The sequence below is a fragment of the Sceloporus occidentalis genome, unplaced genomic scaffold (assembly GCF_023333645.1).
Source record: "Sceloporus occidentalis isolate IW3139 unplaced genomic scaffold, rSceOcc1.0.p SCAF_4, whole genome shotgun sequence".
Lineage (NCBI taxonomy): Eukaryota > Metazoa > Chordata > Lepidosauria > Squamata > Phrynosomatidae > Sceloporus > Sceloporus occidentalis.
This window is the reverse complement of record NW_028316984.1, coordinates 12,432,135-12,450,664: the sequence shown is the minus strand read 5'-3', so window position 1 is coordinate 12,450,664 and position 18,530 is coordinate 12,432,135. Positions and strand designations below refer to the sequence as shown.

General features: G+C 40.8%; 1 protein-coding gene across 5 annotated transcripts in view; it reads left to right on the top strand.

Moving 5' to 3' along the window:
- The window catches only part of LOC149313515 (ADP-ribose glycohydrolase MACROD2-like), a 1,160,252-nt gene extending 1,142,129 nt beyond the window's left edge, over positions 1–18,123 (top strand). For 4 of the 5 annotated variants that reach the window (XM_089519240.1, XM_089519238.1, XM_089519239.1 and 1 more), the window contains 2 exons: positions 5,725–5,789; positions 12,375–18,123. In XM_089519240.1, coding sequence (XP_089375366.1) covers positions 5,725–5,786 — 62 coding nt within the window. In that variant the 3' untranslated portion in view covers positions 5,787–5,789; positions 12,375–18,123. Of the gene's footprint in view, positions 1–5,724; positions 5,794–12,374 lie in introns of all 5 variants that reach the window. The other variant, XM_089519237.1, reaches the window with a different exon arrangement.
- The last annotated feature ends 407 nt before the right edge of the window (positions 18,124–18,530 follow it).

Sequence of the window (18,530 nt, the reverse complement as noted above, 5' to 3'; positions counted from 1 at the left end):
CATGATCTCAACCTTAGGGTTTGCTGTTAAGTGCTTTGAGTCTCTATGTTGGGAGAAAGATGGGATTTAAGATAATAATAATAACAATAATAATAGAAGAAGAAGAAGAAGAAGAAGAAGAAGAAGAAGAAGAAGCAGCAGCAGCAGCAGCAGCAGCAGCAGCAGCAGCAGCAGCAGCAGCAGCAGCAAACATGGCTGACAGTCTGTCCCTTGCTGCCTTGCTTTTTCAGACCCTCATAGGCCCCTGTATTTCCTTATGCCTACTTTGGGGCTATACAGATGGGCAGCATGCAGCCACTCCTTTTTGCCCCAGATTGGGGCCGGGGGACACAAAAAGAAGCCGTGAAAAGCAGTTTCTTTTCAGCATCCTGGAAGGGGCGTCATAGGGATGGTGGCGTGCCATGATGACGCCCCTTCCGCACTGCACCATTTGGGCACTGTACCACAGTGGCATCATCATGGCACACCCGTGTAAATGGGCGCATGCCAAAATAGCACCATGGGGGCGTGATCATGGCATCGAGTGTGCGGATGCTACACCGTGATTCTGCTCACAGTCTGGCACAAAGTGCCAGTCTGTATCATTCCTTTGTCTCCTTTTTTAAGCCACACCAACCCCCACTCTGTTTCCAGGCCTTAAATCCCTGCCTCTTCTCTCTCATTTTTATCAAGTGGCCCAAATCCTCTCCCACCTGTAGGCCTGGGAGGCAAATGGTGGCCCTTGGATGGGGTGGGGATTTAAAATGAATCTCAGCTGTCTAAGGTGTTGAACCCCCACTCCAAAACAGATCTGGCCCCCTGCACAACTCCTTAAAATTTCAGACTGAAACATTTTTAATTTTAGATTTTTCTCTGCCTAGATGCCTTAAAACTTTTGCAATCCCTTGCTCTATTTTTGTGTTTTCTGGGGTTGGCTATGTGTATTGCTTTACAATAGGGTCTCATATCAAATCCAGTCAAACAAAGTGACAGCCAGCTTTTCAGACTTTTAATACAATATCACTTCCCTGAACCCCTCTGAAAGGCAGACTTGAAGGGGTCCATAGCTCCTCTGGCTTCCCTTTGAACATGCCCCTTTCTCTGCAACCCTCTGTGTTCCTTAACCTCCACCAATACAGCCAACCTCAGCTTTTATTAGCTGACATATTTAAGAGTAGCTGCATTGATCACGTAGCAAAAATATAACAAAATCCAAAATCCACAAAATGTTTATTGGCCAACCAAAATGCACAAAATGTATCATGCAAGCTTTTGACAGTTCACTGGCTTCTTCATCTGACAATGATGTTAAAAATCATACAGGAGAGGAAAAGTGGCAACTTTATTTACTAGTTGGGTTTTCAGTTTTGAATATGTTTCTGCAAAAAAGCCAAGGGCTCCTACTATATAAAGCGGCCTTAATTGGGAGAAAGGAGGGATATAAGATGATGATGATGATGATGAAGATGATGATGATAATAATAGCTAATATCCCTTCATACAAGCCTAGAGTCTACCAGAGGACATTTAACAGTAGTAATGTTGGTTCTGTTCAAGACTGAACGATGCCAGTAATTCTTTTAAACCAAGCCTGCTTTAAAAAACAAAACAAAACAAAAACACCCCGGAAAACCAAATAAGAAGAAAGTTTTGAGAAGGATGGCCTTTCTTTTTTTAAAATCCTGTATTATTTTGAACTCCTTACACACTTTTAGAGCAGCCTTAGGAGCTTACTGGTAAATGGCATGGTTGATAAGGTTTTTAAGCATAGTAATCAGAATGACTCTAAGCAGAACTTTAATATATGATTCTGTTATTTATTATAATGCCCTTTATATGAGTCAGTAAAGAAAAAAATCCTTCAGCTGTATTTAAAATGTCCCAGGAAATATTGTTGAGCTTAGGGACAGCTATCTGTTGAAGGGTAAAGATAAATGGTTGATTACCAGAGAAGTCCTCTTTATCATGACAGCACAGAGATGTAGACTTAAATGGCATAGAACAGTAAATTGGACAGAACATTAACATCCAGAGTTAGGTAATCATCCTCCACAACAAATTTTATATCTAAGCATATCCTTGATTTAATTCGTAAAACAGGAGGAACATTGGGTATTTTTTCTGGACTGCTTTGACACAAGCCTTTTTTTTTTCCTTTTGTATAACTACAATGGGTACAGTGTAATTTAAACCCTGAATAAACTCTGTGCAACTCCAGTATGTGGTTTTCCATCACAGCCACACAAGTGTGGAAGCAGAATATAAATCAATAATTCACAAGCAATCCAACAGAGTCTTTGGAGGTACATTGATATAAACAACCATGAATCAAAAGCAGACATGCTTCATAGCATATGACCAGCATATTTTAATTTTTCCCCTTCTTTCTTTTTCAAAACTTCCATTCAGGTGCAACTGTCATTCAGGTGATTTCAAAGCTTTCACTCAAGAAATTTGTAGGGAAGTGCCCAGTATCAGCAATAGAAAGAGCTTTGTCCAGAGAGTTAGTACAGTACTACTGTAGGAACATGTGTAAAGAGTTTACAAAGGTTTATAAAAGGTCTCATTCAATGCTTTTGAAACAGTTCAGACAAAAAATTGAGGAATTACATTCAATAGTGCTAATATCTCAGAGACCATATGTTCTGTCCTCATACAGAAAGCTCAGTCTTTGCTCTTAAATCTACCCTGGCTATTTCTTATGATAAATAACTGTAAGATGATAACTGGGTCTGTTGCTTTCACAAAATTTGAACAATATGCATTATGGCGAGACACTATGAACAGAATATGATTAAAATGAGCCTGCATATTATACAAAGGCCAGGCCCAAACTAATTTTAATTTAATTCCCTTTCTGCCTGCTTGCCAGATATGGGGAAAGTAGCCACAGGTACAAGCTTAGACAATTCAGGAGTGGAACCAAACTTTGGTGTGATTACAAAATCAGATTTTAATAGCCCTGTCTTAAGGTCAGTTTCTTCTGGTACGTAGAAAAACTCACTAATCCCCTCTTAGCAAGTCCACAGCTGCTGAAAATAGCTAATTTCTTCCTTTAGAACAATGCCCTGGACAACCATAATTTCTTAGCAAGAGCCATAGAACTCTCATCTTGCAATCCTATTGTTCAGTCCCAAAGGAGCAGACTTATTGAATCAATTGTTGTATGGTGAGCCAATATATAAGTAAACCCCACTGATTCAGTGCATCTAATCATCTGGGTGGGAATAAAAATAGGATTCAAACCTGTGATGTTCATCTACACTTTCTTGTTGGGAAAAGGTTATCGGGTGTTGGGAAAAGGTCATTAAGTGGTTGCAGCTTATGTGTAGGCCAATCTCTTTTTGCCCACTTAACTGGATAGAATACAAGAATTGTTCATGTTGTGCTCATTACAGAGATAATACCACATTGCTCCTGCCTATTTGAATATATCTATAATTTCTGTATACAGCCATGCCTTGGAATTCTCTGGCTGGCATCCAGTTGATGAATCATAGAATAATAGAGTTGGAAGAGACCACAAGGGCCATCCAGTCCAACCCCCGGCTATGCAGGAAATCCAAATCAAAGCATCCCCAACAGATGGCCATCTAGCCTCTGCTTAAAGACCTCCAAGGAAGGAGACTCCACCACACTTGGAGGGAGTGTGTTCCACTGTCAAACAGCCCTTACTGTCAGGAAGTTCCTCCTAATGTTGAGGCGGAATCTCTTTTCCTGCAGCAGCATTGTTCCGGGTCCTAGTCTCTGGAGCAGCAGAAAACAAGCTTGCTCCCTCCTCAATATGACATCCCTTCAAATATTTAAACAGGGCTATCATGACATGCAGAGGCATGATTTGTTGTTGTTCTTGCATGGCTTCTGGTGATCCCCAAGGCAAACCTATCATGGGGCTTTCTTGGCAAGATTTGTTTAGAGGTTTGTCATTGCCATCCTCTGAGGCTGAGAGAGTGTGACTTGCTGAAGATCACCCAATGAGTTTTATGGCCGAGTTGAGAATCAAATATTCAGAACAGGGACATAGCCAGGATTTTGGGAAAAGGTGGGGGGGGGGGTTCCAGACTAAGTGCCACCATTATAATGGGGCTTGGGCACAGCGGCGTGGCAGCACGCACCATTCATTATATCTAACGGAAGGGGGGTCTGGACCTCATGGACCCCCCCCCCAATGGCTACGTCCCTGTTCAGAGTCATAGTCCAATACGTAAACCACTACACCTACATATATTTTTACTAGTTTTTGCAGATGAATGTAATCAACACTTCCATTTACAATGCTCTTCATGCCAATCTGGTGCTGAGGTGCCCACCCCCATGGTTGCCAGACAGTGACTAGCTGTGTTTCAGCATCTTGACCCACAAAGCGGGGGTGTCCTGTGGATCTTCTGGAGGATTGGATGGTGGAGGTGGGATATCATTATCTACTTGCAGCCAGCTGCTCAAACACAGCCTGACTGCCCCATTCTTTCCCTGCCTTTACATGGCCGGGGGGGGGGGGGGGGACCATGGCAGGGAAGGGAGGATGAACCCCCAGTTACACCTAGACAGTGCTATCAAGGATTGTGGCCTCTCTATAGAAGTGCTGTATGTTGGTATGGAGAGCTGTAATCTATGTGATTGACAATTTGTGTTGCCTACTGCATACATGTCTGTGTATGTCTACGGACCATGATTTCAAAATATTGTTGAAATGGCTAGCCTTGACATTAGTTTCCCCCTGCCAAATAAATGCATTGGCTGTAGTTCATGAATAAAGATTATGACCAGGATCCGTCAGATGGAACTCCACCTCATTCCCTTCTCCCAAAATGTCTCCTGTGGCCCCACCACTATGGATGTTTATTAGTTGGGAAAGAGGACAGAAAGAGGTCAGCAATTGCCAGGAGATAATTGTTAGTGAATACCCTCCTTCCCATCTACAACCATTTTAAAAGAAACATATGCTGGTGTAAACCGGGCCTATAGTAGCCAATATTATTTGTTGGCAACGTGATTCTAACAAGTGACACTTTAGCCAAACCTAAACAAAAAAATCATTTAAAAAATATAAAACTCCTCCAAATGACCCCTCAAAAATTGTCTTCTGGAAGTAATAAGTTAACATTACCATGTGGTTACATAATGATTTAATATTACTACCTCTGATTTTACCTTGCTCTTGCAAAAAGAAATGCCGTAAAGTGACAGTGTTGCCCCTCCTCACTAAAACAACACAAAATTTCTTTCAACATGTTACTTCCAAGCTCTGGGATACTGAAGGGTGGTATGAGAAATGAGCCTTGGTAAACAGTGAAGAGAGATCATGCAAAACAGAGTAAATTGCAGGCTGAATGTACTGGGCCTGCCAGTCATACTTGATAATACTGTGATGCCTGTCAAGTCCTGCTGTGATACAGCTCCTGGATCCTTCCAGTCTTGTAAGGCTGGAAAGAAAACCTTGCAATTTCTAAATAGCGCTGATGGAGAAATGACACCATAGTGACTTAGAGATTTAATCAGTGGGAGTATTTTAGATCAGGGCTGAAGAACCCTAGGCTCACAGGAGTTAAACTGGGCTCTGTGGTGTGAGATTGCAGATATGGATCTGACCTGTTCAAATGAATCCATTTCAAGTCTTGCAGTTTTGAAATACAGTACATCACCAAGGGCTTTTAAGGTCCTGATACTATATTATAAACATGTTTTAAGAACAGTACTGCTGCATGGGAGGTGTGCAGAAATATAACTGTCTTGCTTTATTTTTAGTTGAAATGAATAGTCAGGTTGAAAATACAGATGTACCTACAGAATCCCAGAAAGAAAATTAATCTGTAAGTAAGTCATAATTTCTTTTATTTGTTTGTTTTTTTAAATGAAAGTTGATTCATATATAATATTTGTGCAGGTTTTGTATCTATGGAAGCTGGTGACGTACTCACAAGAAAGTATGATTTTACCTACATTCTGAAATTCTAAAATTCGGGATATAAATTCTAAAATTCAGGAGACATAGAAGTCAGGCGACTCAATCAGTAGATAAAGATAGATTCACATAAGATGTTGCGTTCTCCACATGTTCAGTTCTAGATGTTGAAGGAAATATTTATATGAATAAAAACTCTATACTTGGGTAAAGTATAGGTACCTTCTGGGTTTGTAGTGAGTGGAAAACTAGCTGATTCTGTCCATGGAGTACGCATGTAACACTTCCATTTCTTCATACGATAGAGAGAATAATGTCTCCTGTGCAAACTGGCCTTGGCAACACTGCACATTCTACTTTTTTACCCTCAATCAGTGTGAAGATATGTGTCCAATCCTTTTCGTTTCCTATTACAAGGGAAGCACTGTGGGAGATGAGCAGTCATCGCTGAATTTATAATGTACCAAATAAGAAATGAGAAGGAGAGCGATTAAGAGGGATATGATTAACACTGTATACATTGTGCAATACAAACTATTGTGTCATTATACAACAATAGGCAAAATTGTTGGACAGACACTGCTAAATAAATGTATTTACTTAATTTATATCCTGCATTTCTCCCAGTATGGGAGCCAAGGCAACTTACAGTGTAGAATCAACACAAAATATACTTAAAACAGTGGCTATCCTTCTGTTAGTGATATACTCAAGTATAATTCCACCTTATATATGCATGTATATTTTTAAACTGAGGTTTATAGTCTCTTCCTTTCCCCTGTCCCTGAGACCCAAAAGCTCATTGTGATTATTACATATTACAGTGGACATTATATTGCTGGTAGAAAATGAAGGGAGATCAGTGAAACCTCTTGCTATGTTCCAGTAGCCAGGCACAGACTAATAACATCCTCTCCTGAGACCTCTGAACAGGTCATGATAGAAAATGTCCTTAGTTTGTGCCTGTCCATGAGAATATAGGCTGATACTTCTTTAGTCCCTTGCAGCTCTCCACCAGTCATGGAATCATAGTGAAATGCTGAGTCTTGGGGCTGGTGACAAGGGAGTTCCCCAAGCAGAAACTTTTTCATTATGCACTGGTGTGTTGGATTTTGGCTAATATGTAATACAATTTTTTTAAAACCCACAAACTCGACAGTCATATCAAAATATTTAAAACACTTTAGCTGACCATAGTGCATGTGATGTGTATTTCCAAAATCCTGGTGGTAGAAATAGGAGTAATTCTAGAAGGGGAGATGAAGCATTTTGCATTATAGCATAATGATAAGCAAATTATACCAGCTAGAACAGTGGTTCTCAAACTTTTCACCTTTTTGACCCCCTTGACATCTACATTCAGACGTCCCCCCCCCCCCCCGCTTGATATACAGTCAGCTCTTCTTATACACAGATTTTTTTATACACGGATTCAAGCATCCACTGTTTAAAAATGTTCAAAAAAAGTATACATTTCAAATATCAAACCTTGATTTTCCATTTTTTATAAGGGGCTCCATTTTGCTTTGTTATTATATTTAATGGGACTTGAGCATCCATGGATTTTGTTATCCACGGGGGATCTTGGAACCAAACCCCAGCATAATACAAGGGTCCACAGTAGTATGTGAATAAAAATATTTTGTTTGTCTCTTAACTTTGTATTTTGGGAACAATGTGTGTGCCTCATGAGCATTTTGTGCCCTTGGCTATGCCTTGCTTTTTGAACCGTCTGCCTTTATGGAAACTGAAGGATATGCAGAGGGTGGTTGCAAGTGAAATGTAAGAAATGACAGAAAACCATAAGCATAGGCATGGACAGCCTGATTCCTAGACAGAACAAAACCCGTGTCTGGATGAGAGAAAGCAAATTCCTGTCATAGCTTAATTATAAAATGCATTGTTGAGGTCCCTGCAGAAGATGGGTAGTGCAGAGACACAAATGCCTCCCTGTCTCCCTCCCTTTCATACTGCTTATTACAAGATACCAATATCATACACCACCCAAATGTGTTACTTACACACATAATGGGATTTCATGTGTCTATAAACTAAATGTAGAAGCTTTATAACAGTGGCAGCTCTGTCACAGAAACTTTAAAGAGTCGTATTACCGTGTGTACCTTTTTTGTCCTTGTCAGTGTGTTGACAGTGTGCTGCAGTGCTGCAGATGGGAGAGAAATGGAATCTGTTCTGGCCTCCATTTAAAAAGTTGTCAAGCAAAAACAAGGGGAGGGGATTGCACCCACACTGTAACTATTAAAGCATTGCATTGACATCCTCCTTTTCAGTTTCACTGCCTAGTTCTCACCCGCACAATCTCTCTCTGCATTTATATACTAAAAATAAAGCTGCCACATGTGTGCCATTTTATAAATAATTTGAAAGGCTATGACCTCTACTGAGTAGGAAAATCTAAAGAGTTTCTATATCACACACCCCCATATATGTATATGATTTCCATTTATGATATAAATGGTAACATATGGTAGTGAACTGAATGTCTGTTCCATAGATGTACAAGACTTAGGAGGTATTAAATGGAATTCACAAGTGACAGGTATAATAGCACCAAACATAATGAGTGAGAGAGAGAGAGAGAGACCTGTTATTTGCTAATATTTTCCAATAAAACTGAAATCTCTAACACCCCCAAAATAGGAGCAATCACTCAAGGTTTGCCCTACTTCTGTCTCTTAACTGTTAGCTATTCGTGGATTTGGGGGCTCTTGTGGACTGCACACATCACTGAACTTTACCTCAGTTGACAGAGATTGTAACTATTTGTGGATTTTCTACATTGGCTACTTATGTAAATCTAGGAAGCTGTGCAGACCGGCCATAAAGGCTGGCTTGGGGGAGAAGTCAGGGTGTAGTGTCCACATGATGCATGCCCCAGCTCCATCCTCAGGGTGGCGTGACGCCACGCACCACTCCACATGGTGTGTAGCATCACAGTGCTCCTCTGGCTCTGCATCCGCATGACGCAGCACCGGAGCACTGTAAAGCCACGGCACCACAGCTGTCACGCCCTTTGCAGGGTGCAAAAAGGAGGCGCTTTTTGAAGTTCCCTTTCGCACCTTGCAAAGGCCAGATAGGGATCACGGTGTGTGGTTGCTGCAGCCCCAATCTGGCTGTAAAAGGGGTGGCTGGAGGCTGCTTCTTCGAGGCTGTCTGCACAGCCCCCACCTTAAGAGCCAGCAACCAAATTGAGAGAAAGAGGTCTACTCAGCTTTCCATCAGAGAGTAGGGAGAGGATATTTCCAACCCTCTTCCACCAGCAAGCAAGGCTTTGACATGTGTGACAGGAGGGGAAATATAATTCTCCTTGCACCCCAATTTGAAATGGAATCAACTTCCTTTGTTTGAACCAGCTGCTAGATCCTAAGGTAGATTATAGATCCCTAATTCTAGGTTACAATACTGAATCCCAGTCATAATTTATTTCCCATTGCTATTGCTGTGTGCCTTAAAGTCATTTCCAACTTATGGTGACCCTAAGGTGAATGTATCATGGGGTTTTCTTGGCATGACGTATTCAGAGGGAGCTTGTCGTTGCCTTCCCCTGAGGCTGAGAGTATGTGACTTTCCCAAGGTCACCCAGCGGGTTTCCTGGCCGAGCTGGAAATCGAATCCTGATCTCCAGAGTCATAGGAACTTACTGCACTGACTTTTAACCTGACTGCTCCCCAACGGGATACAGTTGGGCTGCAGGATGCAATTGGGAATTATCGCATGGAAAATGCCACTGATGCCACCGGTCCAGCTGAGCATGGCTGGAAGCTGGGATTCAGCCAGGATACAGTCGCCCGGTGGCACTGGCAGCATTTCCCATGTGATAATTCCTGACTGCATCCCACAGCCTGACTGTATCCCATTGGGGAGCAGTCAGATAAGCTGCATAGTCTTAAAACTCAAGCCACTTGGCCATGCTGGCTCTCCCCTTTGCTATGCTGAAACTGAAAATTGGCTTATAGTGCAATCTTATCTATGTCTACTCAACAGTAAGTCTCACTGTTCAATGAGATTTACTTCCTAATAAGCTCATATAGAATTGCCATGTTAAGGCCTAAAAGCTAGGGTTGCGCAGATATCATGTTCATGCTCACAAATAATACATTTTATATACGTTCAGTCAAGTGAAACACTTAACTGAAATGAAGCAGTATAATTACTTTGATTATAATAAAAGATCATGGAATGGCACAGAAATTGTGAAGTCTGCAGTGGTGGGGCGGGGGAGATGAAGGACTTCTCTCACCCCAATAGGTATGCTTGCATATCTGATTGGGATGCAAAGAAGAGCTCAAGGAGATTGGATAATGTCAGAACAAAGCATCCCTTTCATTCCAGACCTTTTACAGAGTTTGATGTTATCACCTCATCTGATTAAAATGCTTTTATCTGGACTAGAGAAATTTTAAGCAGCTACTAATTGGATGGACCACTTAAAATCTCTCTTCTAATTAATATTTATAATTGTTGTGTGATGTTTAACTCATTGCACTCTCAGAAAACTTTAAAAAATAAGAAGCAGGAAGAGGCTCAAACTTGGCTTGAAATGTATAATGGGCTAGTGACTTTTTCCTTTTGTGCAGAGTTTTTCAGTTTTTCACTTACATATAATAAAATTCTTTCAGCTCATACGAAGCTCATAAAAAGGGGTACATGGGGTTTACAATACGCTGCACAGAAAATTCTAGGTAATCCAAGATTAATTAACTGCTGCTAAATAATACTTTGGGTACAGGGCTCACCTTTTAATCAGCCTGCAATGATTTGCAGAAATAATCATGCGTTCTCCCTAACGTTCACATAATTAAATGCAATAGTTCATGATGGCTTAAAGTCTGGGAGTGAAAAAGGATAGCAAAGAGTGTCTTTGTTACATGACTTTTACCAGCAGACTATATGCATTGTATTATGAAACAAGCAGCAACACCCATGAAATTATTTTTATTCATTTATTTAATACCTACCTTTCTCTCAGTATGGGACTCAGAAGCCTGATTGCAATTAATTTTTCCATGTTAACTTCTGCATGGGAGGCATTCATCAGATAAGATTCACTGTAGCTGTTAGTGCATGCTCAGTTATCCCAGAAATTGTCTATCTGTCCGTCCGTCCGTCCTTCTTTCCTTCCTTCCTGTTTCTGATATGTACTGCACAGTATACTGTACTGACCTAGTTCCTTCCCTCAGCAGAAAAGCCCGGGAAAGTTGCAAACACCTGAAGGCTAGTGCATGTATTTCTGCTGTGTAAATGGGGTGAACTTCACACAAGCACATTTAGACAATTGGAAAATGAATTAAGAGTTTATCTAGTAGCCCAAAGACCTTTGAAATAAGCAATACTTTAAATCCTTAACAATAAGGTGAACTAATCAATTTAAAATTTGGCTATGATCACTGATCATTTTATAACTTTTGTATCCTTCCCAAATACTGGGTAATTTTCCTTCGGCAGGATGCAAATATTTATAACTTAAGCACCTTGGCTGCTTTACATACTCTCTCATGTTACCATCCTATAGTACTTTTGTTTTGATGTGCAGGATGCTGCACAATAAAATATTCAGTACTTCCTTGTATTGTATGCTTCCTTTTAATTGTAAGCCACCTCGATTATCTTCTGATAGGGAGGCGGGGTAAAAATAAAATGTTTATTATTATTTATTTAATATAACACAGTTGCCCCAGATGTACACTGGCATCCAGACAACTCCTGGGCATAGCTCTGCTCCTGCCACTGGTTGACCATGGAGACAGGGATTCCAGCTGCCATTGCACAACCACAAGCACAAGTACATTGGTAGAACTTGGATTCTGGGCATTGTTATAAACAACAACAAATGGCACATCTCTATGGATACACAGTTTGCTCATTTCAGTTTTCCTTTCCCCCTTCAAAGGTTGTTAATGTGCTCAGAAGCAGAGATGAATTAATTTATATACCTTCAAAAAGGAATCATTGTGCAGTCACAGACCTTCATTGGCATTATTTTCTTCTTCAGTGTGTTCATCAGTGCACATATGTCCCCATGATATTTAACATCTTTGCCTGATGAAGAAGCCAGCGAAGTTCTGAAAGCTTGCATGATGTATGTTGTGCTTTTTAGTTGCCCAGTAAAGGTATCACTGTGTTTTCGATTGTGGATTTTGTGTTCACATTTGCATCAGTAATGTGCAAGATAAAATACACAGTGCCACAGTGTTCACATTCTAATCCCAATAAGTAATTTTAAAATTGCTTCAGGTTAAATGGGGAGGTTGTTGAGCAGGGTGCAAACCAGAGCTAGCCAAGAGAAAAATAAATCACACAAGGCACCTTGCATTATCTGTTTCTTGGATGTACATTTTCCATAAAATGCAAATGCTGGCAGGAACCCTGAGAAAATACATGGCAAATACCTCTCCAGTGGCCCAGTAGATCTCTCTAGGAAATACTCTTTTTGAATGTTTACTTATGAATGATGTCTTTTCTTTCTCCACAGAGGACCATGACAAAAGAAGAGAACAGGCTGCGAAACAAGAATTGCGGTCATTGGTGGATTGTATGGCAACATTCTGACTTAGCAGATCATGGCACACCAGACAGCTCAAGAGGGGATGGGGGAGGGCAGGGAGATGAAGGGACGATGACTCTTTATATTAGTTTCTCTTCTCTTTCTTTCATTTTGTTTAGTAAACAACACACAACTTTTCTACTTTAGTTGTGGTGTTAGTTCTCATTTCTTTGCTTCATTCCTGAATTTTCTGTACCTTCTTTTGGAAATCCAACACTGCACCCAAACCCTTGTCAGTTACATACTACTGTAGAAGATATACCTTCTTAGCTTTTAAGTATTATTTCTCAGTTAGAAATCCTCCTCTTCAAGGCAACATGTGCAAAGGACATTTCAAACCCACTGCCCCTCAGAAGTCTAAGAGGTTATTCTGACTGATCTCAAAGTGCAGACATCTGCAGCTTCCTAATCTGAGCTATGTTGCTGGTAGACATTAGTGCTCTTTCTCCTCCTGGAACTGTCACCCTACCAATGCCAAGGATTCAACTGGTTAGACTTTTCCTGCTGTCCATCAAACACTGTTAAGATGCAGGAGCAAATATGGAGATCAATGGAAATAACCTTTATGGGGCACTCGCTCCAAATATTATGCCCCCCCATGTGGAAACTGCCCCAAATACTCTTTCCTATGGCTGAAATTCCACATGAATTCTAGCGAAAGTCAGAGGCCGAAAATCCTCCCATGTGCAAACGCTCTGTACTGTCAGCCCAGCTGGTGGAGGCTGTTCAGGTGTTTTGCCATGCCAAAAAGGTTCATTGGTGGGCTCCACATGGGCTAAGGACAGTGGACAGTGACATTCAGACTTGTGTTTTAAGTAGGCCAAAGTGGATGGCTAAGGCTACCCATGGGCAGGAATGAATAGGTATGCTATGGAGAATACATTTACTAGCAGATATCACTCGTGGGGAATCCATGTTCAGAAGGAGTATACATCTCATTTCCAAATGCCAAACAACTTGGGATGGGAGGAAAGTTTTTATATCCTGTGTGTCAGCATCCCAGGCACTGGAGTGTTTCTAGACCAACTAGTTTTTTCATATGACAATCAGTTCCCACAATTAGCCAGATCTTTACTAATATATTCATGGCAAGAAACATAAAATCTGCCCTGACGATGGTGCTGAACACCTCACTATTGTCTGCTAATGAATCAGCAGCATCCCTCTTTCATTCAGAACATAACTAAAGCAACTGTCATTTTCAGTAACCTTTGAATAAGAGGGATTACAGATCTTCTGCATTTCAGCACACTATAAAATATGACTTGTGGCTTTAACAATTTCTTCTCAATTTCTGTTATATTTTTCGGCTGCATATCCACACTTTTTAATACATACAAATGCAATTAACAGTTATTTGGTGATGAATGTTGTACCATATGTCATCTGTTCTGCTAGCAAATGCTGCACTCAAAAACAAGAATTTTACATTCATTTTTCACCCACACTGTAAATTAAACTGATACCCTACTTGCAAGATTGAAAGAACACACAGCATGGCTCCAGAGTTTGATATTCTGTAAGCTACTTTCCAACTGCTTCTAAAAACAATTAGAGGAATGTTTTTGTTTTATGAGATTCTGCTTTTACCCAATTATGCATATGCACCATCCTCCAAAATCCTAAAATAATAATTTTCTGGCTTGCAAAAGAAAAATAAAGGTGTATGTGTATTAAAGGAGTAAAAAAACAAAAAACCTCCCATCCCTGCTCATTTCGTAAGCTTCCCCAAACATGATCTAGAATAAGGTAGTAAACATTGTTTAAGTTTCCAAAATTGTAAATGGAAATATAAATTAATTTGTGATGTGCCACCTCTAGGCAGCTCATAATGCAGAGCTCGGTTTCCGATGTGATCTATAGGTGTGCTGCCCAGTGAACAACATGTCTGGATTAAAATCAACAAAATCAACATTGATAGGATCAAATTTTCAACCTCAAATTTCTCTGTACATTGGAACCATTTATTGATGTGGTTTCTGAGAAGGTCACCGTTATTTATAGAACCACATAGATGCTAGCATTAATATAGCATTAATATGCACCCTGGTTCAAAACATACATCTCTGTCATCTTGCTCAGCAAGAATGTCCTTTCATTTCGTGTTTACATGTGGTACTCCCAGGCCTCTTTTCTTTCCCATTACTGCTAGCTAGAATGGGAAATCTCTCTTCCTGCTATTATGTCTTTTCCCTCAGTTCTCCTTTTATTGATTTGCTGTCTCTGTGATCAAAGAAGTAGCTAGCTGTGCATCACAAATTACTATCCCAGTTTAGCAACATGAGTGTGAATGTGTAGAAAGCCTTCAGGACATGGATTGCCATGGCTGATTCAATCCATGTATGGAAAGGGAGAGTTGTTGTTTTTTCTTTTAAAAAAACCAAAACAGTTCCTGAATTATTATATGGGAATGCTCAGATGGTGACCTTTACTGGCTTGCTGCCCTTGTGAATAAATCTCTGTTGCAGCAGTTCTTTATGATTCTAAGGTTTTCATATCAGGAGACTGTAACCAAGTGCAAAGCAAAGACTGAAAGCTCAGAATAAGAAAGAGGAGGTTATTAAGCAGCAATCTTGCATATGTTTACTCAGGTATCAGTTTTTGGAGTTTGTTTGCCATCAGATGTGCACAGGATTACAGTTCAGTTCTAGACTTGGATTATAATTTTCTCACGCAGGATTGTAAAACTGGGTGCTGTGTCGACGTGTAGCTTCCATGACAGTGGTAGGTTAATCTTCCATATTTTAGCTTGAACCCTAGAGCAATTTATCCAAGGTGCTGAACCTATTCTAAATTACAGTTCAGCACCTTTGACAGTTCCCTTAAATGTTCAGATGACAATCTGGAGGGGATTTGCCACCCCATTTTGGACTTCTGCTCCCACAAACCCCATCCAACTTGGACAATAGTCATGGATTCCACATCTAATATATTAGAAGGCCTCTAAGTTGAGTACCAGTGGTCTAAAGAATAATATAATTCACAGTTTCTTTGGCAAGAGTGATATTTGTTGTTAACTGCCCTCAAGGCAACCCCAACTCATGGTAATCCTTTGGATAAAACAGCACCAACATCACCTGTTTAGACTTTAAACTCCCTGAGTCCATCCATCTAGCATATGGTCTTCCTCTTTTTCTCCTGCCCTCTACCTTTCCTAGCATTGTTGTCTTTTCTAATGAGTTGTGCTTTCTCATGATGTGACCAAAATAAGATAGCCTCAACTTTATCATCTTGGCTTCCAAGGAGACTTCAGGCTTGATCTGTTCAATGACCCATTTGTTTGTCTTTTTGGCTGTCCATAGTATATCCTCAGCACTCTTCTCTAGCACCACATCTCAAAAGAATTGATTTTCTTCTTATCTGTTTTCTTCACTGTCCAGCTTTCCCAACCATACATGGTGAGGGAGAATATAATGGCTCAAACAATTCTAACTTTACTGCTCAGTTGTGTATCTTTACTCTTTTGGGTCTTGTCTAATTCTTTCATCACCACCTTTCCCATTCCTAGTCTTCTTATCTCTTGGTTGCCGTCTCTGTTCTGATCAATGTTTGATCCAAGGTAGGGGCATCTTAAATGCATGACAAGTAGATTTTGTTAGAGCTTAAAGAAGTGCAAGCAATAGGTTGTGTAGAATGTGTGGAGATGCAAGGCGGTAATCCACTTTCTCCTGCCATCACCATTTAGCAAATGTTTGGGGTGATTTGGCAAGTATGCCTATGTTTATCTGCACATGTAGCCCAGCATTGTGTCTGAAGTGTTGTGGACTGGAGTCATAGAATCATAGAGTTGGAAGAGACCACAAGAGCCGTGCAGTCCAACCCCCTGTCATGCAGTAACTCTCAGTCAAAGCATCCCCGACAGATGGCCATCCAGCTTCTGTTTAAAGACCTCCAAGGAAGGAGACTCCACTACACTCAGAGGAAGTGTGTTCCTTTGAACAGCCCTTACTGTCAGGAAGTTCCTCCTAATGTTGAGGTGGAATCTCTTTTCCTGTAGCTTGCATCCATTGTTCCAGGTCCTATTCTCTGGAGCAGCAGAAAACAAGCTTGCTCCTTCCTCAATATGACATCCGTTCAAATATTTAAATAGGGCTATCATATCACCTCATTCTCTTCTCCAGAATAAACATCCCGAGCTCCCTAATTCGTTCCTCACAGGACATAATTTCCAGACCCTTCACCATTTTAGTTGGCCTCCTTTGGACACCCTCCAGCTTCTCAACATCCTTTTTGAATTGTGGTGCCCAGAACTGGACACAGTATTCCAGGTGGGGCCTGACCAAGCGAGTCATTACATATCCGATTTAAAAGGTTCCTCTTCAAAATCTTCATTGATAAAGTGCTTTATATATCATTATCCTTATTAAGCCTAGCTGAGGGACAGGAATGCTGCAGCCAGCTGACAAAATGATATAGGATGACTTCAGTGCAGCCTGGAGAGCCCCCACAGTGTCACCTCCCACCCAAATCAGCAAGAAAGAGAGAAATGCAGTTGCAGGGGTCTTACGAGGTTGCAATGATCCAAATTAATTGATATCTCCTACTCCTACAATATGGTTCAAAATAGTAAAATATTCAAAACTGGAAGTGACCCTAAGGTTCTGAAAAACGGTGGGTGAAGTCCATGGAATTCCTGGGGAAGAGCTGAGCACAATCAGCTGCAAGATCCTTCACAGCTGCCTCCTCCCAATCCTGATCCACTCTAGTGGATTTCCATGGCTTCAAAGGCTGCATCCATACTGGAGAAATAACCTGGTTTGGCAGCTCCACTCTGGGCCCCACAACAAACTCCAACTCCCAGAATTCCATAGCCTTGAGCCAGACAAGTTAAAGCGGTGACAAACTGGGTTATTTCTCCAGTATGGATGCAACCATAGAGGAATTTTCTCCATCCCCAAACTTGAAACCTTCTGCATGCAAAGTTACACTGACCTCTGGCCCTTCCCAAAACCAGTCCTTTGAGAAATGGGGGAAGAACGAAGCATCTCTGAAATTGGTATTTCTCCATGCATTTTGTTTTCAAGTGATGCAGGCTGGAGAGAGCCATTGCTCTAAGAAGGTTGGAACACCCCCACAAAGCAGGGCTGGGTGTTTTGTGTTTAAAAAATCAATTGCTTTCCATTTCTTTTTAATAGCGCTGTCAACTTTCTATAGATCTAATTCATGCTTTGTTCCCTTGTGTTCGTCTATGTACTGTACAGAACTGTCATCACCTTTAGGCATCCAATTCCCTCGAGCATCCTTGCGATTAAGTTTTATAAAGGAACGGGAAAGGGGGGAACTGGCTAGGCGGAGAAGAGAAAAATATGCAGAGACGTGAAGAACTTTTCACACTTCTGCTGAAGACAGAGAGATGTTTGAAACTAGTTACTAATTAGCGACCAAAATGCACTGTTTAGAGCCCTTTCCCCGCTCCTTCCATGCTCTGTAGTGCATAGAGTCCATGATAGTGGTTTCGTTGTCATCGCTACTTAACCTTGGTCCTCCTTAACACTGGTGCTTCTTCCTGGCTCTGAAGGTTTTGCCTCAGGATGCTGTAACAAAGTGTGAGACAATGATGGTAATCTCAGAATACAAAGGTAGAAATGTTTAAATCTCAATAGTCTAGTATCCTAGACTGGAGTGTATGGCTTATGATTTTCCCATTGGGACTCTAGCGTGTGTGTGTGTGTGTGTGTATGTGTGTGTGAAAAAGGTAAATAATGTGTAGGCAATAATACTATTCCCATATTCTTTTGGCTAGCGCTATAGATGCTTTGCAGGCGCAATCTAAGGCAAGCCTGAGTAGATTTCGTTAGACTTTAGAGAAGCACATACAGTAGGCTCTATACAAGATTTTAAAATGTATAAATTTCTTTCATTAACATGAGGTTTTGCTAACATCTAGAATATATAGTCTTCCCCCTAAATCCTGCCCTTCCAGCCACCTTCACAATGTACATGGAGAACAGAATTCCTGTATTACTTGTGTTTCTATATAAAGCGTACGTTCTTGATCTAATTGTTTGAAGGTGTCTTTTAACCATTCTTATTCTACACTAAAGGACAAAAATACTATATTCTCTCAATGTTCTGATAATGGAC